General features: G+C 48.6%; 1 protein-coding gene across 1 annotated transcript; it reads right to left on the bottom strand.

Moving 5' to 3' along the window:
• Positions 1 to 21,277: 21,277 nt before the first annotated feature.
• Positions 21,278 to 23,341, bottom strand: LOC119352537. Its single transcript, XM_037619136.1, has 3 exons — positions 22,576 to 23,341; positions 22,046 to 22,275; positions 21,278 to 21,946 (listed from the first exon to the last, which is right to left on the bottom strand). The coding sequence occupies exons 1-3, from the start codon at positions 23,339 to 23,341 to the stop codon at positions 21,278 to 21,280; spliced, it is 1,665 nt and encodes a 554-aa protein (XP_037475033.1).
• Between the last annotated feature and the right edge of the window lie 1,555 nt (positions 23,342 to 24,896).

Below are 24,896 nucleotides of genomic sequence, written 5' to 3'. Positions count from 1 at the left end.
GTGGGAGGTTAGCTTTTCGCTATGGAAGTTGCCGGGTGAGCCGAACTTGACTTCTAACAAAAGGGAACCCATACTCTGGGTATCTGGACCCGGTGTGGCTCCTCGAAAGGAAGTTTTGCCACGGCGGATTAGCGCTGGGTTTACCCCTAGTTTGTCAATTGTGTCCTGATATAATAGGTTTAAGTCACTGCCGCCGTCCATGAGGACTCGTGTAAATTATAACCGGATTCAAGACCAAGGCAGTCCAGCCTGCGTTCTGGGCTCCTTTGGAGTAATCCCGATGATCAAAGGTGATTGGTTGTAACATCCAGTGGCGGTTCTCCTCTGGGGCTGGCCATGTGGCACGTGTCTTTATAAGCGCCGTTCTGTTTTTCCCTTTTGTCATATGAAGTGAATTTACTGTTTTGACTTCTTGTGGGAACTTCTTTTGTTGTCCGGTGTTCTGCTTGTGAGGTGCGTCGTCATCCTCGCTTGGTGTGTCGAGCCCCTTGTGTTCGGCGTTAAGTTTGCCGGACTGCTTGAAAACCCAACAATCTCTGTGGGTATGATTTGCAGGTCTCCCGGGGGTGCTGTGGATTTGACATATTTTGTCCAGGATTTTGTTGACTTGGACAGCTCGTCCCTGTCATCTTTGGGCGGTGGATTTTGCTGAGAGCTTTTGAATCCGGCATTGACTGCCATGCTCATTGGGCTGTTATCCTTGATTCGGCGCTGTTCTTTGTTACGGCGCGGTTTCCCGTTTCCATCTCGGGGTTCGGATGTACTCGGGTCGCTGGTGCTGCTTCTTGCCAACCAGCTATCCTCTCCTGCGCAAAAGCGGGTCATGAGGCTTGTTAATGCGGCCATCATTCTTGGCTTTTCTTGGCCGAGGTGTCTGGCGAGCCATTCGTCTCGGACGCTATGCTTGAAAGCTGCTAGGGCCTCAGCGTCCGGACAGTCGACTATCTGATTCTTTTTAGTGAGGAATCTGTTCTAGAGTTTCCGGGCTGACTCTCCGGGTTGCTGAGTTATATGACTCAGATCATCTGCGTCCGAAGGTCGGACATAGGTCCCTTGAAAATTTGCCTGGAAAGCCACCGCGAGCGCTTCCCAACTTCCCATGGTGTTTTCTGGAAGGCTTTTAAGCCAGTGCCGGGCTGGCCCTTTGAGCTTAAGGGGTAAGTATTTGATGGCGTGGAGGTCATCTCCTCTGGCCATGTGTATGTGGAGGATATAATCCTCGATCCAGACTCCGGGGTCTGTTGTTCAGTCGTATGCTTCTATGTTCACGGGCTTGAATCCCACTGGAAATTCATGATCCAGCACCTCATCGGTAAAACATAGGGGATGTGCGGCGCCCCTGTATGTGGGTGTGCCGCGATGTTCGGGTATTTTCTGCATTGGATTGCTCACTTGAGCTTGCTTTCTTGGCCCGTAGATGGATCTGGTTGGGCCGGTTGTTTGATGCGAATCCTTAGGCCGATCGTGCGCCGTATTGAGTGCGGCGCCCTTTGTCGCTATAGATCTATCGTTGGGTCGTCTATCCGACCTTGTGGCTTCCTTGTTTTTTGTTTGTGGGGGCTTTATGGCCTCTTCATCAAATTCTGGTAGTAGTTTCCGCTTAGGATAGCAGTTTTGTGACGACTATTGCCGTACTTGTGTGCGGTATTGAGTACTTTGCCCCATCTGATTATGAGTGCATCTTCCGCTGTTTTGAGCCTCCGCTTCTGCTTTTTCAGGCTACGTGTGCCAGCGATGAGCCTTTGGTGGAGGTTCTGATGCTCCAGCAATTTGTCCGGTGTGAGATCGTTCGGACTATTATCTTTTCCGGGGATGGGTTGTTCTGATTATCCGCCCTGTTTGGACAGTTGCTCGATGGCGTGTTCGTCTTCCTTTGATTCGCCCTACTCTATGGCTGGGTCTTTGTCGTGGTGGGGCTTTGCGTGGCGCTTGCGTCGCTGCTTTGACTGTTTTTCGAGGGAACGGTCCCTGTTTGCGCCCTTTTGATCCTCGCCGTTATCCCTTTTGGGTGTGTCCACCATGGATACATCGTGTAATGAGGTGGCTTTCCTGTTCCCTATAGCTGCTGGTTCTTGTTCATCTCCTTCATCGGCATCCATACCATCGATGTCTTCGGAGTCAAAGTTGAGCATGTCGGTTGTATCGTCGACAGTGTCTACAAAGTGGGTGGTGGGTGGGTTTCAAATTTCTTCGTCGTCCGTGTCCCAATCCTGCTGACCATAGTCCGGCCAGGGCTCTCCTGACAAAGAGAGAGACTTTAGGGAGTTCGGGATATCGCCAAAGGGCGAGTGCTAAAAGATGTCCGCGGCGGTGAACTCCATGATTGGAGCCCAATCGGGTTAGATCGGAAGGGGTGCGGAAGATTCGGAGTCCGGAACGGAGTCCGGCACCTTGGAGTCACGGGCCTTGCAAAGGACTAGGCTGGTATTCAGCTCTATTGCCGTAGAGATTGCGGCTCCTGGGGCGGCGTCCAACCGTCCGTCCCTGGTTAGCGCAGTCGGCTCCGAGCTAATGTCGGAGCGGACTCCCGAGTGGCACTCTGGGCGCTGTCCAGCGGCAGAGCTAGATCATGCCCATCGAGACAGTGCGGCGTGCTCGGCTGTGGCTCGAATCCGTCGAAGATCAAGTCCCCTTGAATGTCGGCCGTGTAGTTTAAATTTCCAAAAGTGACCTGATGGCCAGGGGCGTAGCTTTCGATCTGCTCCAGATAGCCAAGCAAGTTGGCCCGCAGTGCGAAGCCGCCGAATACGAAGATCTGTCCGGGGAGAAAAGTCTCACCCTAGACCACGTCGTGGTTGATGATCGAAGAAGCCATCGGGCCTAAAGGCGACGACACAGAGGAACTCTCAATGAAAGCACCAATGTCGGTGTCAAAACCGGCGGATCTCGGGTAGGGGGTCCCGAACTGTGCATCTAGGCGGATGGTAACAGGAGACAAGGGACACGATGTTTTTACCCAGGTTCGGGCCCTCTCGATGGAGGTAAAAACCTACTCCTGCTTGATTAATATTGATGGTCTGGGTATTACAAGAGTTGATCTACCACGAGATCAGAGAGGCTAAACCCTAGAAGCTAGCCTATAGTATGATTGTTGTTCGTCCTACGGACTAAACCTCTCCGGTTTATATAGACACCGGAGAGGGCTAGGGTTACACAGAGTCGGTTACAATGGGAGGAGATCTTCATATCGTATCGCCAAGCTTGCCTTCCACGCCAAGGAAAGTCCCTATCCGGACACGGAACGGAGTCTTCAATCTTGTATCTTCATAGTCCGGGAGTCCGGCCAAAGGTCATAGTCCGGCCATCCGGACACCCCCTAATCCAGGACTCCCTCAGTATCACATTGACGGGGATAATCAACGGGCTATGGAGATGCCCATCAATTGATGTCAACATGAGGAGTAGGGATTGCCATGCAATGGATGCACTAGAGTTATGAATGCTCAACAAAAGAAAAGTAGTGGGTGTGCATCCAACTTGCTTGCTCATGAAGACCTAGGGCATTTGAGGAAGCCCATTGTAGGAATATACAAGCCAATTTCTATAATGAAAAATCCCCACTAGTATATGAAAGTGATAACATATGAGACTATCTACATGAAAAGCATGGTGCTACTTTGAAGCACAATATATGAGACTCACTACATGAAGAACAAGGTGCTACTTTGAAGCACAAGTGTGGAAAAAGAGATAGTAGCATTGCCCTTTTTTTGGCCTTTCTTTTTTTTGGCCTTTCTCCTTTTTTTATTTGGGCAATGCTCTAATAATGATGATCATCACACTTCTATTGATTACAACACAAGGATTACAACTCAAAACTTAGAACAAGATATGACTCTATATGAATGCCTCCGGCGGTGTACCGGGATGGTGCAATAAATTAAGAGTGACATGTTTGAAAAATAATGCATGGTGGCTTTGCCACTGTCGGTGTCAAAACCGGCGGATCTCGGGTAGGGGGTCCCGAACTGTGCGTCTAGGCGGATGGTAACAGGAGACAAGGGACACGATGTATTACCCAGGTTCGGGCCCTCTTGATGGAGGTAAAACCCTACGTCCTGCTTGATTGACATTGGTGATGTGGGTATTACAAGAGTAGATCTACCACGAGATCAAGGAGGCTAAACCCTAGAAGCTAGCCTATGGTATGATTGTTGTTCGTCCTATGGACTAAAACCATCCGGTTTATATAGACACCGGAGAGGGCTAGGGTTACACAGAGTTGGTTATAATGGTAGGAGATCTACATATCCGTATCGCCAAGCTTTCCTTCCACGCCAAGGAAAGTCCCATCCGGACACGGGATGAAGTCTTCAATCTTGTATCTTCATAGTCTTGGAGTCCGGCCGATGATGATAGTTCGGCTATCCGGACACCCCCTAGTCCAGGACTCCCTCAGTAGCCCCTGAACTAGGCTTCAGTGACGACGAGTCCAGCACGCATATTGTCTTCGACATTGCAAGGAGGGTTCCTCCTCCGAATAATTTATAGAAGATTGTGAACACCAGGATAGAGTCCGGCTCTGCAAAATAAATTCCACATACCACCGTAGAGAGAATAATATTTACACAAGTCCAACCTACTGAAATATTTTGTGGCGTCACGTCACACCACTACCAAGCCTTTACTCGAATTGTTTTTAACGTACCACCTCAGCGCGTTTAGCGAAGCGGTTTCCTTGGCATGTCTTGTTGAAGCAGAGATCGTGTTCCCCTTATTCCGGGATTCCCATCAATACGGACGTGGGTAACCCAACTGCGCCATTGATTGCGGCGCTTGGGAGATAAGCGAATTTTATCAGGCCGATGGGGACGTATGGTTTCGTCCGCCCATATAAGGGGATAAAGATCCAACCCTTTTACCTACGCCTCGTCCTCCTTTGCTTATCCATCTCCGCGAACTCGAGCTCCAGCGCCCAAGTCCGCACATCTCACCTCAACCTTCTCCAACTATGTCCAGAGCGGGAGGCAAGTGGATTGCCTCCTCCGTTATGGAGGGGCACATCAAGAAGCTGCGTAGCGCCGGATATCTGTCCAGCGACATCACGCACCGGCTCCCCGACGAGGGGGAGCTCGTCCCCACCCCCAGGCCCCATGAGAGGGTAGTATTCCTTTCCCATTTCCTCCACGGACTGGGCTTCCCACTCCATCCCTTTCTTCGGGGGCTCCTGTTCTACTATGGCCTGGATTTCCATGATCTAGCCCCGAATTTCATCCTCAACATCTCGGCGTTTATCGTCGTGTGTGAGGCCTTCCTCTGCATCCAGCCCCACTTCGGCTTGTGGCTCAAGACCTTCAGTGTCAAGCTGAAGGTTGTGAAGGGCAGCCAAGCGGAGTGCGGAGGAGCCATGGTGGGCAAGTTGCCCAACGTTACTTGGCTCGAGGGCACCTTCGTGGAAACCATTAAGGGGTGGCAATCGGGGTGGTTCTACATCACCGAGCCGCGTGACCCTGAATGGGCAGCGGCCCCCGAATTTAGATCTGGCATCCCCATATGGCTCACCTCCTAGAAAGAGAGTGGCCCGACATGGGGTGATTCGGAGGAGCTGACCGGACTTCAAGCCTGCATCCAAAAGCTAGTGAACAAGAAGCTCAAGCTTGTCAACGTAGTCCAGGTCATGCTCATCTGCCGGATTCTCCCGTGCCAACAACGGGACTTCAATATGTGGGAGTTTGATCCGGTGTAGCACCAGACTTTGAGCGGGCTCTTCGACACTACGTACGAAGAGGCCTAGAGGGTGCTGTTTAAGGGCGTAGAGGCTCCCGCATTGGCTACCGAAGATCGCGGATTCAGCTCGCAACGTCCGGCTAGCGAGGTAAGCAATTTTACCCTTTACGGGACACTCGTTTTCCATAGTTTGACTCTATGCGGGATCTAAACTCCATCTCCTTTGACATGACTGGCTGAAGAGGGCCGAGCGGACTAACTGTCCGGCCCCTTTGCCAGAAGACCCAGCGGACGCCTACTTAACAGGGCTGCTGGTTCCGGCACCCCACGTGGGGCCGGAGAAGAAGGCCAAGAAGAAGGCCACGGGCACTCAAAAGAGTTCCCGTTTTCAGGTGTCATCGGACGATGGCTCCGAGGCGGACTCCTCCCACGAAGGCGAGGAGAAGAAGAAAGAGGCCTCTCCCCCAGCGGGGGGAGGGAAGAAAAGGAAGGCCTCCCCAACGAGGGAGGCCGAAGGGTCCAAGAAGGGAAGGACTCTTCCCACGGACTGCTCTGCCAACGCCAGCGACGACGACGAGGATTGGCCTTCAAGGGCCAAGCCCTTGGCGATATCGTAAGTATCCGGACTCCTGAATAACTTCATGATTTTTCTTTTCGCCACATGGTGTCTTTCTAATGCCGCATACAACCCTGCAGTCCGCCCAAGGATGATCTTCCCGCTTCGTCGAGTGGGTCCTTGGGTGCGTCGGATATGGATTCCCTTCCGACTGCCTCCACCCCCTGTGATGCGGACGATGCCGAGGTGGGATCCCAGGAAGGGACCTGCCAGGAGGAGGAGGCCCCGAAGGTGCCGCAGGGCAACCTCCCGGACTTTGCACCGGAACCTGTCGTGGCTCCGGAGTTCGGCGGGCGGCCCCTTCGTAAGAAGGGCAAGACCGTGACACCGGCGGCCTCCGTCCAACCGGAGGCGCCGGATAGCTTGCTAGAGGCGCTCAACGGTGCTTCCATCAAAGAGGAACACCGCACCGTCATGAGTGTGGTGATTTAGAAGGTTCAGCTCGCCAAGAGCGGGCTGACCGAAGCCTGCAGTAGCCATCTAACAGGTTTTGAAGTAATAATTTTGATATATGTAAAATAGTACCGCATAGACAGTAGCCCCTGATGCTTGGTTCGGTGTTCGAAAAGAAAAGCCGGACTGAGGATCGAAAAAGATATACGCAGGAGTCATAAAAAACATGTCAATATGGGATTGCAGGCTGTGCTGCTGACCTCTACCGCACTGACTGCGGAGGTCAATACTTTGAAGCAAAGCCTCGAGCGGTCCGAGAACGAGCTCGGCCGTGCCAAGAAGCAGCTCGAGGACAACGAAGGTGAGTAACACCTTATTAAAATTGTACCTTACAGAAAAGGATTTGGTTGCAAGAAGAATGACAAGGATAACGTGGGTATTGCAGGGGCCACGAACGAGGTGGCGACCCTGAAGGAGGCGGTGTCCGCGGCTGAACGTAATGCGGCCGCGGAGCGCACCGAGCGAGAGAAGCAGGAGGCGCGGGTGGCGGAGGTACAGCAAGAGCTCCAGGCTCTCGTGGAAAAACATGAGAGTTTGGAGCGCGACTCAAAGACTCGAGAGTCCGAGCTTGCATCGGCTCTTGAGAGTGCCAAAGCCGCTAAGGCCGAAGCCTACAAGGCCCTCCAGGAAATCGAGGCGTTGAAGAAAATTGCGGCGGGTAAGGCATTTTTCATGCAAAGTAACCATGTGAGTGTGAATTACCTATCACTTACCCGAATTCGGAGCTCTCCAGGAGCGTTCGCAGATCTGCCCCGCAGCGTGTCCGATGCTGCCACTTTCTATAGGGCCGAGGAGGGGAGCTCGACGGAGAAGGTATTCTGGTCTCAGTATGCTGAGGCCGGACATCCGGTGCCCCTGAGCGACCAGCTGAAGCAGCTGGTCGAGCTCCACAAGGTGGCTGAACAGGCCATGAAGGGCCTCATAATTCGGTTGTGGCCCAAGGAGGCCTTGCCTGGGAGCTACTTCGGCCTGGTGCGGCGGCTGGTGGATGCATGTCCATGGGTTGAAGTCATCAAGCACTCCGCCTGTATTGAAGGTGCCCGTCGGGCCCTTGCCCGTGCAAAGGTGCAATGGGGCAAGATGGATGCTGAGAAGCTTGTGACGGACGCGCCACCGCCGGGCAAGGAGTATCGCACACCCGAGATGTATTATAAGAGTGTCCTGAAGGGTGCCCGCATTATTGCGGGTGAGTGCTCCAAAGATGCAATATTTGAGTAGACTTGCATTTTGTTATCCTGTGCGCTGAAAACTTTGTTCATATGCGCTAAGCAACGCTTATTAATTTAAAATATTACCTTCTGTGCAGCCGTTTATCAAATCTGAGAGATGGCAAGTCGTCGGCTTCAGCCCCCATGCCACGAGTGCTTGGGTGTTCGGGATAAATTTGAGCACTCTTGTTCCCATTTTTGGGTCCATCTATGGTTGCGCTCAACACAACAAACAAGGCAACCGGACTTATAATGCTTGAACACTCTCACTTATCCATAGAATTCTATAATTTTAAATTTTGGCGAAGCCCCTAGTGTTCGGAAGGCCGAATTTGGGGCGCTATCCACGCCTGGGCCGGACAAAGCCGGTTCCTCGCCCTAAGCGGCATAAGTCTTTAGGGACTCGAAAAAAACCTCTCGAACAGCGACCAGCTCTCGCCTCATCATGACAGTCAGTTTTAGCTTTCTCCACTGAGGCGCTCGCCCAGCTCAACTGGGGCGCAATCGCAGTGGTTCTCCCAGTGCTACCTTAGCCGATACAACGGAACGTAAGGTACCAAAACATGGGAGCCGGGCAAACCCAACTATTGACCCAAGACATGATTCGGAGCCGATGCATATAATGCTATAAGTTCGAGGTGCCGCACTTGTGAAAGTGTTCGGACTTATCACACCATGATGTGGGAAACATAAGCCCCTGGTGTATTTAGCCGTACCAAAGTGTACGGATGCAACATGTCATAAGTGAACATATGCATGAGAAAGAAATGCAATTATAAGCAAAAAGGTGATGCATTGTTTATTCAAGAAATACTGTTGTGAATGCAGAACGATACAAATAGTGCGATAAGCAAGGGATGAGACTATTAAACATGTCCCCCTCTAGGGGTAGGCTGCGGAATGGTGTATAAAACAGATTTAATGCTCGTAATGGAGACCACCTGGATATTCGTCGTAGCTTTTCTCCTTCCCTGGCTGTTGCATCGTGAGTTCGGCAGGTCTACTGCCGGACAGGGCCTCTGACGAACGGAGTCCTGTGGGTAATAAAAAGAAAAAGAGAAAAAAAGAACGACACACTTGAGAGCCCCTGGTGTGGTTAAGCCGCATTTTGGGCCTATCGTGGTCGTGCCCCTCCCCCTATGCCCATGGTATCTCCAGAGTGTAATGATGTACGCGAAGGACCAGTCTTGCAATTTTGCAGGGGCTGGGGTTGGGGCCGCATTGCTACGCATGCTCGGAACGTGCCAGGTGGTCTTGTTGTAGGTTACTCTGGGCGCGTTTAGCCGTGTCCGGTCGCTTAATGGCCGGACTCGAGAATTGCCTTAAGAGGCTGCACTGTACTTCTGCCGCGAGAGCCGCTGTATGTTCCTCCGTTCGGAGAGAGCGTTCAGTGTTTCCGTTGACCGTGATGACTCCTCCAGGGCCTGGCATCTTGAGCTTAAGGTATGCGTAGTGCGGCACCGTGTTGAACTTTGCAAACGCGGTACGTCGGAGCAGGGCATGATAGCCGCTGCGGAACGGAACTATGTCGAAGATTAACTTATCGCTTCAGAAGTTATCCGGGGATCCGGAGACCACTTCCAGTGTAACTGAGCCTGTACAATTGGCCTCTACACCTGGTATGACGCCTTTAGAGGTCGTCTTTGTAGGTTTAATCCTTAAGGGGTCTATGCCCATTTTGCGCACTGTATCCTGATAAAGCAGGTTCAGGCTGCCGCCGCCGTCCATCAGGACTCTGGTGAGGTGAAATCCATCGACGATTGGGTCTAAAACCAATGCGGCAAATCCGCCATGGCAGATGCTGGTGGGGTGGTCCCTTCAATCAAAAGTGATCAGGCAGGAGGACCATGGGTTGAACTTCGGGGCGACTGGCTCCATCGCGTATACATCCCTGAGTGCACGCTTCCGCTCCCTTTTGGGTATGTGGGTTGCGTATATCATGTTCACCATCGGCACTTGTGCGGGGAAACCCTTCTGTCCTCTATTTTCGGCGGTCGAGTCTCTTCCTCGTCATCGCTATGCAGCCCCTTGTCGTTGTTTTCGGCAATTAGCTTGCCTGCCTGCTTGAATACCCAACAGTCCCTGTTGGTGTGGTTAGCTGGCTTTTCGGGGGTGCCGTGTATCTGGCACGAGCGATCGAGTATTCGGTCCAAATTGGACGGACCCGGAGTAGTTCTCTTGAATGGCTTTTTCCGCTGACCGGGTTTAGAGCCTCTGAATCCGGCATTGACTGCCGTATCCTCATTATTGTCGCCGTTAATGCGGTGTTTGCTCTTGTTGCGACGCGACCTGCCATTGCGGTCCTTGATATCCGGACTGCCAGAATTTTTGCTGAGGTTGTTGTTGCGGGCTAGCCAGCTGTCCTCTCCCGCGCAGAAGCGGGTCATGAGTGATGTGAGGGCTGCCATGGATTTCGGCTTTTCCTGTCCCAGTGCCGGGCAAGCCACTCTTCGCGGATGTTATGTTTGAAGGCCGCGAGGGCCTCCGCATCCGGACAGTCGACGATTTGATTTTTCTTAGTTAAGAACCGTGTCCAGAATTGTCTGGCCGATTCGTCTGGCTGCTGAATTATATGGCTTAGGTCGTCAGCGTCTGGTGGTCGCACATACGTGCCCTGGAAGTTATCAAGGAATGTGGCTTCCAAGTCCTCCCAACTCCCAATTAATCCTGCTGGCAAGCTATTAAGCCAATGCCGAGCTGGTCCTTTAAGCTTGAGTGGGAGGTATTTGATGGCGTGAAGATCATCACCGTGGGCCATGTGGATATGAAGGAGATAGTCTTCGATACCGTGGGGTCTGTTGTGCCATCATAAGATTCAATATTCACGGGTTCAAACCCTTCGTGGATTTGATGATCCGTTACTTCATCTGTGAAGCATACTGTGTGTGCGGCGCCTCTGTATTGTTCTATGTCACGACGAAGCTCAAAAGAGCTTTGTCTACCGTGTTCGGCCCGGCCGGACTTGCTGTGTCTGGCGCGACGGTTGTCGTCACGTATCATGGGGCGCCCACGCGATCCGTAGATCGATCTTGATTGTCTTGCCTTATCCTCCAATATATCTTGCAAGTCCAGAGCGTTCCCCTATGGTCTTGTGCTTTTCGAGCGATGCCGGGGTATGGTTCTAGTGGAGGGCCTAGAGGCCTCTCTGTCGCGGCCACGGGGTGGTCGGTCAGGCGTATCGTGCGCTGGTGATGCAGGTTTGTATGCCTCCTCCTCTAATCGGGGGAGCAGCTTGCGTTTGGGGTAGCTTTGGAGGGGCGTTCGAGCTCATGCTCTTCGGCCGCAAGGACTTCAGTCCATCTGTCGGCTAGCAGATCTTGATCAGCTCTAAGCTGTTGCTGCTTTTCTTGAGGCTGTTTGCCGTGGCCATAAGCCTGCGTTTAAAATGCTCTTGTTCGACGGGATCCTCAGGCACGACGAATTCGTCGTCGTCGAGGCTTGCCTCGTCTCCGGAGGGAGGCATGTAATCCTCTACCTCTTCGTCTGCCGCTCTCTCATGAGGGCTGGCGTCTCCATCCTCCTGTGCTGAATCTTGCTGGAGGGGGTTGTCTTCGGCACTGTCTGGGGTATTATTATCTCCGGTGCCGAAATCTCCATTCTTGCTGTGGCGGGATTTAGAGCGGCGCCGCTGATGCCGGCGCTTGGGCTGTTTCTTGGAGGGGTCATGCTCCGCTGTTCCTTCATCATTCCCATCCTTTGGGATATCCACCATGTATATGTCATATGATGAGGTGGCTTTCCAGTGCCCAGTAGGCGCTGGTTCTTGGTCGTCTCCGGCATCGTCGTCCATACCGTCGATGTCTTCGGAATCGAAGTCTATCATGTCGGTTAGATCGTCGACAGTGGCTACTAAGTGGGTGGTGGGTGGGCTTTGAATTTCTTCGTCGTCCGCATCCCAACCGTCCCGACCGCAGTCCGGCCAGGGCTCTCCTGATAATGAGAGATACTTTAGCAAACTCAAGATGTCGCCGAAAGGTGAGTGTTGAAAGATGTCCACAGCGGTGAACTCCATGATCGGTGCCCAATCGGGTTCGATTGGAGGGGGCGCGGGAGGTTCGGAGTCCGGCGAGGAGTCCGGCACCTCGGAGTCACGAGCTTCACGAGGGACAAGGTCAGTATTCGGCTCCATCGCCGTAGAGGATGCAGCCCCTGAGGCGGTGTCTAGCCACCCATCCTCGATCTGTGTAGCCGGCTCCGAATTGAGGGTCGGAGCGGACTCGTGTGCGGCCTCCAGGGCACTGTCCGGCTACAGAGCTAAATCATGCCCATCGTGACAGTGCGGCGCGCTCGGCTGTGGCTCGAATCCATCGAAGATCAAGTCCTCGCAGATGTCAGCCGTGAAGTTCAAACTTCCAAATCTGACCTGACGGCCAGGGGCGTAGCTTTCGATCTGCTCCAGATGGCCAAGCGAATTGGCCCGCAGTGCAAAGCCGACGAATACGAAGACCTGTACGGGGAGAAAAGTCTCACCCTGGACTGCGTCGTTGTTGATGATCGAAGAAGCCATTGAGCCTATCGGTGATGACACAGAGGAACTCTCAATGAAAGCACCAATGTCGGTGTCAAAACCGGCGGATCTCGGGTAGGGGGTCCTGAACTGTGCGTCTAGGCGGATGGTAACAGGAGACAAGGGACATGATGTTTTACCCAGGTTCGGGCCCTCTTGATGGAGGTAAAACCCTACGTCCTGCTTGATTGATATTGATGATGTGGGTATTACAAGAGTAGATCTACCACGAGATCAAGGAGGCTAAACCCTAGAAGCTAGCCTATGGTATGATTGTTGTTCGTCCCACGGACTAAAAGCATCCGGTTTATATAGACACCGGAGAGGGCTAGGGTTACACAAAGTCGGTTACAATGGTAGGAGATCTACATATCCGTATCGCCAAGCTTGCCTTCCACGCCAAGAGAAGTCCCATCCGGACACGGGACGAAGTCTTCAATCTTGTATCTTCATAGTCTTGGAGTCCGGCCGATGATGATAGTTCGGCTATCCGGACACCCCCTAGTCCAGGACTCCCTCAGCCACAAATACGATGTCAACTACATGATCATGCAATGGCAATATGACGAAAGCAATGTATGTCATGATGATGATGATGATGGAAGTTGCATGGCAATATATCCCAGAATGGCTATAGAAATGCCATAATAGGTAGGTATGGTGGCTATTTTGAGGAAGATATAAGGAGCTTTATGTGTGATAGAGCGTATCGTATCACGGGGTTTGGATGCACCGCCGAATTTTGCACCAACTCTCAAGGTGAGAATGGGCAATGCACGGTACCGAAGAGGCTAGCAATGGCAGAAAGGTGAGAGTGCATATAATCCATGGACTCAACATTAGTCAAAATAACTCTTATACTTATTGCAAAAATTTAGAAGTCATCAAAAATTCAAGTACTACGCACATGCTCCAAGGGGGATAGATTGGTAGGAAAATACCATCGCTCGTCCCCGACCGCCACTCATAAGGATGCACAAGCCAGGTACACTTCATGTTTCAAATTTGTTACATAACTTTAACCATACGTGCATGCAAACTTCAACACAAGTATTTCTCAAATTCATAATCACCCACCTAGCACGACTTTGATATTATCACCTCCATATCTCAAAACAATTATCAAGCATCAAACTTATCTTAGTATTCAATTCACTCAAAAAAAGTTTCACATATCTTGAACACCAAGTATATTAACATTAAGCAAATTACCATGCTATTAAAGACTCTCAAAATAATCTAAGTGAAGCATGAGAGATCAATAGTTTCTTTGAAACAAATCCACCACCGTGCTCTAAAATATCTAAGTGAAGCACTAGAGCAAAAATTATCACGCTCAAAAGATATAAGTGAAGCACTACGAGCAAAACTATCAAGCTCAAAACATATAAGTGAAGCATATAGAGTATTCTAACAAATTCCAATTCATGTATGGCTCTCTCAAAAGACGTGCACAGCAAGTATGATTGTGTTAGACTAACAAGCAAAGACACAAATAATACAAGACGCTCCAAGCAAAACACATATCATGTTGGTGAATAAAAATATAGCTCCAAGTAAATTACCGATGGAAGTGGACGAAAGAGGGGATGCCTTCCGGGGCATCCCCAAGCTTTGACTTTTTGGTGTCCTTGGATTATCTTGGGGGTGCCATGGGCATCCCCAAGCTTAGGCTCTTGCCACTCCTTGTTCCATAATCCATCAAAATAATTCACCCAAAACTTGAAAACTTCACAACACAAAACTCAACAGAAATCTCGTGAGCTCCGTTAGAGAAAGAAAACAAAAGACTACTTCAAGGTACTGTAATGAACTCATTCTTTATTTATATTGGTGTTAAACCTACTGTATTCCAACTTCTCTATGGTTTATAAACTATTTTACTAGCCATAGATTCATCAAAATAAGCAAACAACACACAAAAAACAGAATCTGTCAAAAACAGAATAGTCTGTAGCAATCTGTAACTAATGCAAACTTCTGGAACTCTAAAAATTCTACCAAAATAGGAAGTCCTGGAAAATTTGTTTATTGATCAGCAGCAAAATCACGTTCCTGTGAGCTAATAAAATTATATTCGTGCATGCAAAGTTTCTGTTTTTTCAGCAGAATCAAATCAACTATCATCGTAGGTTATCCTATAGGTACTACTTGGCACAAACACTAATTAAAAGACAAAACCACATCTAAACAGAGGCTATATGGATTATTTATGCCTAAACAGAAGAAAAACAAAAAACACAAAATAAAATTGGGTGCCTCCCAACAAGCGCTATCGTTTAACGCCCCTAGCTAGGCATAAAAGCGAGGATAAATCTAGGTATTGCCATCTTTGGTAGGCAATCCATAAGTGGCTCTCATGACAGATTCATATGGTAATTTTATTTTCTTTCTAGGGAAGTGTTCCGTACCTTTCTTTAAGGGAAATTGGAATCTAATATTCCCTTCCTTCATATCAATAATTGCACCAATCGTTCTAAGGAAAGGTCTACCAAGAATAATAGGACATGAAGGATTGCAATCTATATCAAGAACAATAAAATCTACGGGCACATAATTCCTGTTTACAACAATAAGAACATCATTAATTCTTCCCATAGGCTTTTTAATAGTAGAATCCGCAAGATGCATGTTTAGAGAGCAATCATCAAAATCACGGAAATCTAGCAAATCACATAAAGTTTTGGGAATAATAGAGACACTAGCACCCAAATCACATAAAGCATGAAACTCAAAATCTTTGATTTTAATTTTAATAGTAGGTTCCCACTCATCATAGAGTTTTCTAGGGATAGAAACTTTCAACTCAAGTTTTTCTTCATAAGATTGCATCAAAGTATCAACAATATGTTCGGTAAAGGCCTTATTTTGACTACAAGCATGAGGAGATTCTAGCACGGATTGCAACAAGGAAATACAACCAATCAAAGAGCAATTCTCATAATTAAATTCCTTGAGATCAAGAATAGTGGGTTTAGCAACATCACGGTTTTTATTTATTTCAATCCCACTTTCATCAATTTCATCATCAAGATCTAGAAACTCCGAATTCTTAGAACACCTTCTAGGTAAAGGAAGATAATCTTCAGATTCATCAAGATTCATATTGCAAAACAAAGATTTAATGGGTGACACATCAATAACTTTTAGATCTTCATCTTGATTTCCATAAGTATTTGGTTTAGCGGCCATCTTATTGACTAAGGTAGCTTTCATATCCGAAATTTCAGTGGTCATTTGGGCCCTTATACCATCAAATTCTTTAGACATACATCGAGTTCTTTATTCATATAACCCATAAAACTTTTTTGTTCCTTAAGCTCATTTCTAAAGAAATTATTGTGCTCAAATTGCAAAACCATAAACTTTCTGACATTGCTTTCTATCTCCTCTAGCCTTTTAAGGTGAAGGTCACCAAATCTAGGTAGAGCCATAGCGACAAATAAGTAAACTAGCACAAAGAGGCAACGGGAAAAGGAAAACGGAAAAAAGAGGAGGAGACTGGGAAAGAGAGGGCGAATAAAACGGCAAGGGTGAAGTGGGGGAGAGGAAAACGAGAGGCAAATGGAAAATAATGTAATGCGAGAGATAGGGATTGCGATGTGTACTTGGTATGGTTGACTTGCTTGCGTGAGCCTCCCCGGCAACGGCGCCAGAAATTCTTCTTGCTACCTCTTGAGCGCTGCATTGGATTTCCCCGAAGAGGAGAGGATGATGAAGTAAAGTAGCATAAGTATTTCCCTCAGTTTTTGAGAACCAAGGTATCAATCCAGTAGGAGACCACGCACAAGTCCCTCGTACCTACACAAAACGATAGCAACTCGCAACCAATGCTTAGGGGTTGTCAATCCCTTCAGGGTCACTTATGAGAGTGAGATCTAATAGAGATAATATTTTTTTGATATTTTTGATAGATAGATGCAAAGTAAAAAGTAAAGGCAAAGTAAAAACAAAGCAAGTAAATAAAGTGATATAGATTGATATGATGAGAATAGACCCGGGGGCCATAGGTTTCACTAGTGGCTTCTCTCGAGAGCATAAGTATTCTACGGTGGGTGAACAAATTACTGTTGAGCAATTGACAGAATTGAGCATAGTTATGAACATATCTAGGCAATGATCATGTATATAGGCATCACGTCCAAAACAAGTAGATCGAAACGATTCTGCATCTACTACTATTACTCCACTCATCGACCCATATCCAGCATGCATCTAGAGTATTAAGTAAAAACAGAGTAACGTCGTAAGCAAGATGACATGATGTAGAGGGATAAATTCATGCAATATGATAAAAAACCCATCTTGTTATCCTCGACGGCAACAATACAATACGTGCCTTGCTGCCCCATCTGTCACTGGGTAAGGACACAGCAAGATTGAACCCAAAGCTAAGCACTTCTCCCATTGCAAGAACTACCAATCTAGTTGGCCAAACCAAAAAGGATAATTCGAAGAGACTTGCAAAGATAACTCAATCATACATAAAAGAATTCAGAGAAGAATCAAATATTTTCCATAGATAATATGAATCATCAACCCACAATTCATCGATCTCAACAAACACACCGCAAAAAGAAGATTACATCGAATAGTTCTCCACAAGAGAGGGGGAGAACATTGTATTGAGATCCAAAAAGAGAGAAGAAGTCATCTAGCTACTAGCTATGGACCCGAAGGTCTGAAGTAAACTACTCACACTTCATAGGAGGGGCTATGGTGATGATGTAGAAGCCCTCCGTGGTAGATGCCCCCTCCGGTGGAGCTCCGGAACAGGCCCAAAGATGGGATCTCGTGGATACAGAAAGTTGCGGCGGTGGAATTAGGTTTTTGGCTCCTGTTCTGATCGTTCGGGGATACATAGGTATATATAGGAGGAAGGAGTACGTCGGTGGAGCTCCGAGGGGCCCATGAGGTAGGGGGCGCGCCAGGGGGGCGCTCCCTCCACCCTCGTTACCTCCTCGGGCACTGCTTGGATTAGGGTCCAAGTCTCTTGGATCACGTTCGGTTGGAAAATCACGATCCTGAAGGTTTCATTCCGTTTGGACTCCTTTGATATTCTGTTTCTTCGAAATACTGAAAAAGGCAAAAAACAGCAATTCTGGGCTGGGCCTCCGGTTAATAGGTTAGTCCCAAAACTAATATAAAAAGTGGAAAATAAAGCCCAATATAGTCCAAAACAGTAGATAAAGTAGCATGGAGCAATCAAAAATTATAGATACGTTGGAGAGGTATCAGTGCACTATTTCGGCGAAGAGATGTTGATACAAGTGCAATATGGATGGTAGATATAGGTTTTTGTAATCTGAAAATATAAAAACAGCAAGATAATTAATGATAAAAGTGAGCCTAAACGGTATTGCTATGCTAGGAAACAAGGCCTAGGGTTCATACTTTCACTAGTGCAAGTTCTCTCAACAATAATAACATAGTTGGATCATATAACTATCCCACAACATGTAACAAAGAGTCACTCCAAAGTCACTAATAGCAGAGAACAAACGAAGAGATTATGGTAGGGTACGAAACCACCTCAAAGTTATTCTTTCTGCTCGATCTATTCAAGAGTCCGTAGTAAAATAACACGAAGCTATTCTTTCCGTTCAATCTATCATAGAGTTTGTACTAGAATAACACCTTAAGACACAAATCAACCAAAACACTAATGTCACCTAGATACTCCATTATCACCTCAAGTATCCGTGGGTATGATTATACGATATGCATCACACAATCTCGGATACATCTATTCAACCAACGCAAAAGTACTTCAAAGAGTGCCCCAAAGTTTCAACCGGAGAGTCAAGATGAAAACGTGTGCCAACCCCTATGCATAAGTTCACAAGGTGAACCCGCAAGTTGATCACCAAAACATACATCAAGTAGATCACATGAATATCCCATTGTCACCACGGATAAGCACGGCAAGACATACATCAAGTGTTCTCAAATCCTTAAAGACTCAATCCAATAAGATAACTTCAAAGGGAAAACTCAATCCATTACAAGAGAGTAGAGGGGGAGAAACATCATAAGATCCAACTATAATAGCAAAGCTCGCGATACATCAAGATCGTACCACCTCAAGAACACGAGAGAGAGATCAAACACATAGCTACTGGTACGTACCCTCAGCCCCGAGGGTGAACTACCCTCTCCTCGTCATGGAGATTGTCGGGATGACGAAGATGGCCACCGATGAGGGTTCCCCCCTCCGGCAGGGTGCCGGAACGGGGTCCCGATTGGTTTTTGGTGGCTATAGAGGCTTGCGGCGGCGGAACTCCCGATCTAGGTTTGTTTCTGGAGGTTTCTGTATTTATAGGAATTTTTGGCGTCGGGAACAAGACAGGGGGGTCTCCGGGCTGTGCACGAGGCTGGGGGGCGCTCCCAGGGGGGTGGGCGCGGCCCCCATCCTCATTGGCAGCCCATGGCTCTTCTGGCCCAACTCCGATGCTCCGTGGTCTTCTTTTGGTTCATCAAAATCATCAAAAATTGGCACGTCAATTGGACTCTGTTTGGTATTCCTTTTCTGTGATACTCAAAAACAAAGAAAAAACAGAAACTGGCACTGGGCTCTAGGTTAATAGGCTAGTCCCAAAAATCATATAGAATACCATATAAATGCATATAAAACATCCTAGATGGATAATATAATAGGATGGAACAATCAAAAATTATAGATACGTTGGAGACGTATCATTCATCAATTTACTAGCAAAGAAACTAGAGCAGAGCACCTGCATGAAGGAGTCAGAAGGGAGGATTCCCGAAGTGAGATTCACCCCACGATGAAGGGGCCAATCTCCCCGGCCCGCATGCCGCGGGCGATCTCGTTGGCGACAAGCAGGCACGCCGACACCCACCCGGCGAGCACCGCCCACACCATGTCCACCATGTACGCCACCAACCCCCACGGCATGGTCATCCTTTCCCTTCTTTGCTCTGCCTAACCTTAGTGTTCCTTACTTTGCTGGCGTTGCCGTTGCAGTTGCAAAGGAGGCAGGCAATTCCACAAACACGTAGTCTGCAGTTTTGAAGAGACGAAATGAAGACCGGGAAACGAATCAAAGAGCGGATGAGCAAGTAAATCTCCCCTTCACCTTGGCGATTGACCCCCAACCAGCACGCAACTGACGCTGGAATCTTGAATGGAGCCACATCCCTTGGACGTAACGACTACTAGTATCCGACGAAGACCTTGAGGTCCTCGGAGTACTCGGCCTCGCCCTCGCTCTGTTCCCCCTCGGTGTCCCCCATGGCCACGGGCAGCAGGAGCCGCCTCCGCGGCGCCAGCATCGCCGACACGGCGCGCATCGGGACGCAGGCAAAGGAGGTGGAGGCGGCGGGCCTGGCGGCGGAGGAGCGGGATGAAGTGGCGCGAGAGCGCGGTGGAGAAGAGGTTGGCCGTGTAGGAACTACAGCCATGTCGGATCTGGACGGAGGGGAGGGAGGGGCGGAGCTTGGGGGAGTATTGCGCGCGACCGATGCTCGCCGGAACCGGCCGGTATGGGTGGTGGAGGCGGCGAGGAGATCGTGGGGAGAGGAGCATGTGAGTTCGTGAGAGAGTATTTTTTAGGGATGAGAGAGAGAGTGGTGGGGTGGGAGTGTGGATCGGGCCCGGGTAGACATCGCTACTACTATGGCCTATCCAGGGGTTATTGTTCGAGACCACTTAGTAGCAGCGCAGGTTTGTACCCCTCGCTACTACGATCAACTTAGTAGTAGCGCGGTTTTTGTACCCCTCGCTACTAGTAATTAGCACTAGCGCACACTTTTAAACCGCGTTACTGATAAACTTCTGTGTATAAGGTTTTCCCTAGTAGTGTAAGAACACAAAATTTGAAAAACTACATAATTTGATCCAAGCTATTGAACCAGATCTGATCTTTTATATCGACCGGGTGCCGCGCCCCCAGGGAGACGCGATTAATCTCCCTGGGGCGGCGTGCTTCATAACTGGTGGAAGGTCCTAGAATGGTGTGTTATATTGATCGGACCCTTTTATGGGTATATATAGAATACAACATGGGAAAAGACTTGTAGTACAAGAGATGATATGTTAAACTAATTTTTGCTCTATCTCCTTGTCTCTATCCTAATCATGATTATACTTCTAACAATACTACTTAAACTGTTGGCACTGTTTCTATTTCTACCATGCTACGTAATTTCCATCATGCTTTAGGATCATGTTCATGTGTTGGTTCCTCGTCTTTGGAGTGTGAACTCACATCATAAGTCGCTTTGCATCTCTATCTCTGTCTCGGCGTTCTCGTTTGGTACTCCTGATTCTGTTGCAGATCAGCGTGCGACCGTGCTTAGAGGCTGAGGAGGAGGTTATTTAATTTTCCGGTCAATACAATTCCAGCTTAAATAATAAATTTTTATGATGAACGGGAAATATGACAAGAGTCATTTTATTATTGCCTATAGGGTATATTTCCAATAGGAGTTGCCGAGCAAGGAGTGTGCAGACGTAGCCGCATATGCCCAACATGTAGACAAGGTAGACGAACACCAGGAGTGCGGTGATGATATCTCCACCACATAGGAGGAGCAGCTGCCAGAACAACGAGTCCCGGCCACAGCGCAGCTTCCTCTAGCCAGATATGCAATATGACAATAGGGAATTTGAGAAAAAATTAAAAGAAGAAAGATAGCAAGCACAATCAATAGTCATCAATTTTTGACAGAAGGAAGAAAACAATCATCAGGCGGAATAACAATACACATAGTGCTCAGACTTTTAACAAACCAAATTGCGTAATACATCGCACAATTTTTGTCAGTATACAAGGTTTACACCTTACATAGCCACCTGGGCAATCAACTAAGCAAGACCTGGAGATCCACCTTTTCCTTGACAAGCAACGACCAGGCTACAACCACCTCCACTGTGGTGTCACCAACTAAACAAGCACGCTTGCTTGTTTGGCACTGCTGAACAGGAAAGTCGATGTGGCCCTTTCGAGCAATCCAGCGACGGGACTTCCCATAGGCTTCTATGGCCACTCTCAGCGTTCCTTGTGATTGCACTGATACCACTTTCCTTGATAGTTGAAGGTAGTTCTCTGATCCTCTATGTAATCCTTTACCACGGCGGTCAAGCAGCACAACTGGCCTGCAAGTGGTATCAATGACATCTGCCGTAGAAGCAGGAGCCCAAAAGCAAATAACCCGACATCCATATTTGAAAGGCCAAGCCCCTTTGGTTACTCGTACACCCACAATAGTAGCTTGGTGCGATCTATCAAGCTGCTCAAGTGTTACCTCCGTTGTGCAGCGATGGTTGGAGAGCAAGAAAGTAGGTCCATCACCACCATAAGTCACGCTGGCTGAAGAAGAGGAACAATCATCTGTACTGCCATAACGGCCTCCACAAATGATCAAACTTTGCGACACCGCTCCCTCGATTACTTTGAGTTCAACTTCAAAGTCTACATGGCCCAAAGCAACTATCGCACGAGAGGGGCCAGTCAAGCATAAGGAATCATCCTGCAAGCATCATATCATCATTATAAATACCTAATCGCAATTGTACTACAAAGTCAGGAGGATTAATAAAATGAGCACAAAACTGAATACAATACATACTTGTCCATTAAGTTCTTGGTAATCACACTTTGACCGAGAGAATAGAATGTTGCGGTTGCGGTCCACAGTGTCTCGAGCAGCAATCTTGCCGTAGACTTTGAGGGGCCAGTTCAAGTCCTTTAGATTCTTTATCTTGATTGAGTAGATTTGCAAAGTACTACCTGTGACAGCAGCTGAGGAAGGGATGATATCAGGTGTATAGTGCGTAAACTGCATAGGGCTCAGGATGGCTGCAGCACCAAAGACAAGTGTCAAATGTCAGAATTCTAATATGAATGAGCAAAATAAAGATATCATTAGACCCCCTACATTGCTGAAACTACGGCCCAGATTTACGACTAAACATGTTTGCAACAGTCAAACTGCATGCCACCTCTTCTTCGTTCCCTTCAAACACCCATGCACCGGAACCAGATGTAAAAAAAAAAAGAAGAAACACCCACGCATCATTGCTCCCACTCCATCCCCCGACAGTTTCCTATATATAAATACTACCAAATACATATACAAGGAGAAATGAAATAACTTACTTGTATTTGAGAATCCACCGCACCGTCCAAACTTGCTGGCCCACCCATTTTCCCAGTATGTCCGATCCTTGGCGAAAAAGTATTGATCAAGCTCCAGACTTTTCTTGAAATACTCGATTGTGGATGGGTCATTCTCCTTGTCCTCCTCTTCCTTGGTCTTCTTCACCTTAACATCCTCACACTTGGTCTCCTCCTCCCTCATGTCTAACTGGGCCAAGGTGTTCTCGTAATTATTGGGAAATCGATAATATTTGCTGAAAAGAGTCGACAAGTTGATCTGCCCCGGCTCCGGCTCCGGCTCCGGCTCAGGCTCATGGTTCATGCTGAATCCCTTGGATATCTGCATATTTAATTTGGCTGTTGTATTGCACAGCTCGGTGGCCTTGTAGGAGCAGATGGGGTCATTGGATTTGTTGAGAAAATATAGCATAGAAAGCATCCGATGGCCCAGGTCCTCCATATCTTGGAGCATCAGGTTGAAGTAGTCTGCGAGTTGATTCTCAGCATTGTCGTCCCTAGCAGTAGCAGTAGCAGTAGCAGGCTCCTCCTTTCTGGAGGTCGTCCAAGTTGTTTGAGAATCGACTTCCTTCCAGAGAGAACAGGTGGGAGTAAGTGAGGCAAGCAGGTCTCTGCGCTCCCTCTCCATGGAGATGATGTCCTTTACAAGGGATTTGGACTGGGATTGGTCCATCTTCCATAGTTTCTTGTGCTTCTTCCTGAGTTTTCTCTGCTCCTTCCTGAGATCCCTCTCCATCTCCGGCTCCATCCGCCTGGTCGGTCGTCCTAAGAATCTCTACTTCGTCGTAGATTGTTTCTTCTTCCTATCTTCTTTCTTTCTCCTCTCTTCTTCTTCGTATGTTGCCCACACGTCCGTCCCCCTGCAGGGGATCGAGCTGTGTATATATAGTCGAACTGCAAGCCAGATCTGGAAATATCACAGTAAAAAACGTGTCCGGTTTGGTTACCTTTTTTTTAGGGGTGTCCGGTTTTGTTACGTACGTGTAGAATCAATTGGGTCCTGTGGTCCCAGCACGGGTAAAACCTTACGGGAGACGGGAAGGCGGTCGCTAAGGCGCCGCCACGGTTACGATTTACTGCGGGGGTGGTGATTCTCTCCCGTAAACCTCCGGGTGACAACGGCGAGTTGATCTTGATCGGCGACGTGCTCGCCCCTCTGCGGAGAGTCCATGTCCATGGCGGAGCGCTCGGTGAATGGGGGAGCTACCCCGAGGAAGGAGGCCACCCGAATTGTGAAAGCGTCAACGGGAACAACGAGCAGGGGACAGTCGGTGTCTGCGGAACCAGCGGAGACTCGGGTTAGGGCCGCGAAGTGGTCTGTGGTGGGAAACGTGTTCTAACACAGGGAGGCGAAGTTATGTATTAGTGTACTGAATGCCGTAGCTCGACCTGTATAGTCGCACGCTCGATGACAGGAAAAGCGATCTACCTTTCCGCCGCAAGGGACTCGCACTCCGCGCCGTTCTCCGGCGTGGTGAGGGGGGTCACCGGATCCACGTGTATGGAACTATGGATAGCTTTAGGCCAAAATAGCATAGTTTTTTTAGGTTGCTCATCGTCTTGGTTTCGGCGGCAACGATAGCGAGCTGAATAAAATTTCTTCAGATCCCACTCCGATGAGACGATTGGTCCTACCCTTGGGGATGGATTTGAAATCTAGTCTGTTCAAGCAAGGATGGTATGGCGGCGGCATCCTCTTGATGGACATCTGTCTTCGGGCTCCGCCGTTGCGATGACGTCTACTCCAACGTCCGTGCGGAGTTTGGGAGGTAGTCCAGGAGTGGATGCAAATTGTGGCCTGCAAGGATGACTTCTGGAAGACCGAACATGTGTTGGGGTCGTGGTTGATGGATGACCAGTGTGGTTTCCTTCTTATGCGTCTTAATCGTGGTGGGGGTGTTGCCCCTGTCTGGTTCATTCAACGACAATGACTTTAGTTTTGGGGAGCCACGTTGGAGGTCCGCAAAGATGAATATCAGTGATGGAGCCACGTCAAGATCGGGTGAGGAGGTGATCCATCGTTCTATTCTCGGTCGCTACTGTGGTAGTGCCGGAGGCAGGTGATGGACGTTGGTGTCAAACCCAAAGATGTTTCGCTATATTTACAATTTTGTCATATAGGTCCTTGCATGACTTTTACTTTAATCTTTATCATACAAATGAGACATGTATTACCATAAAAAAAAAGGAGTTGTGCACGTTGAGGTAGTTGTCCACCCCATGATCACCACTACACAGTGGCCGCTTCAAGCTGTACATATACCCCCTGCATGTGCACAATCAAGGTGTGGTGTGATTCTCCC

The sequence above is a fragment of the Triticum dicoccoides genome, chromosome 2A (assembly GCF_002162155.2).
Source record: "Triticum dicoccoides isolate Atlit2015 ecotype Zavitan chromosome 2A, WEW_v2.0, whole genome shotgun sequence".
In the NCBI taxonomy this organism is placed as follows: Eukaryota; Viridiplantae; Streptophyta; class Magnoliopsida; order Poales; family Poaceae; genus Triticum; species Triticum dicoccoides.
Note: the sequence above shows the minus strand (reverse complement) of the source record. Positions and strands in the feature narration are given on the sequence as shown.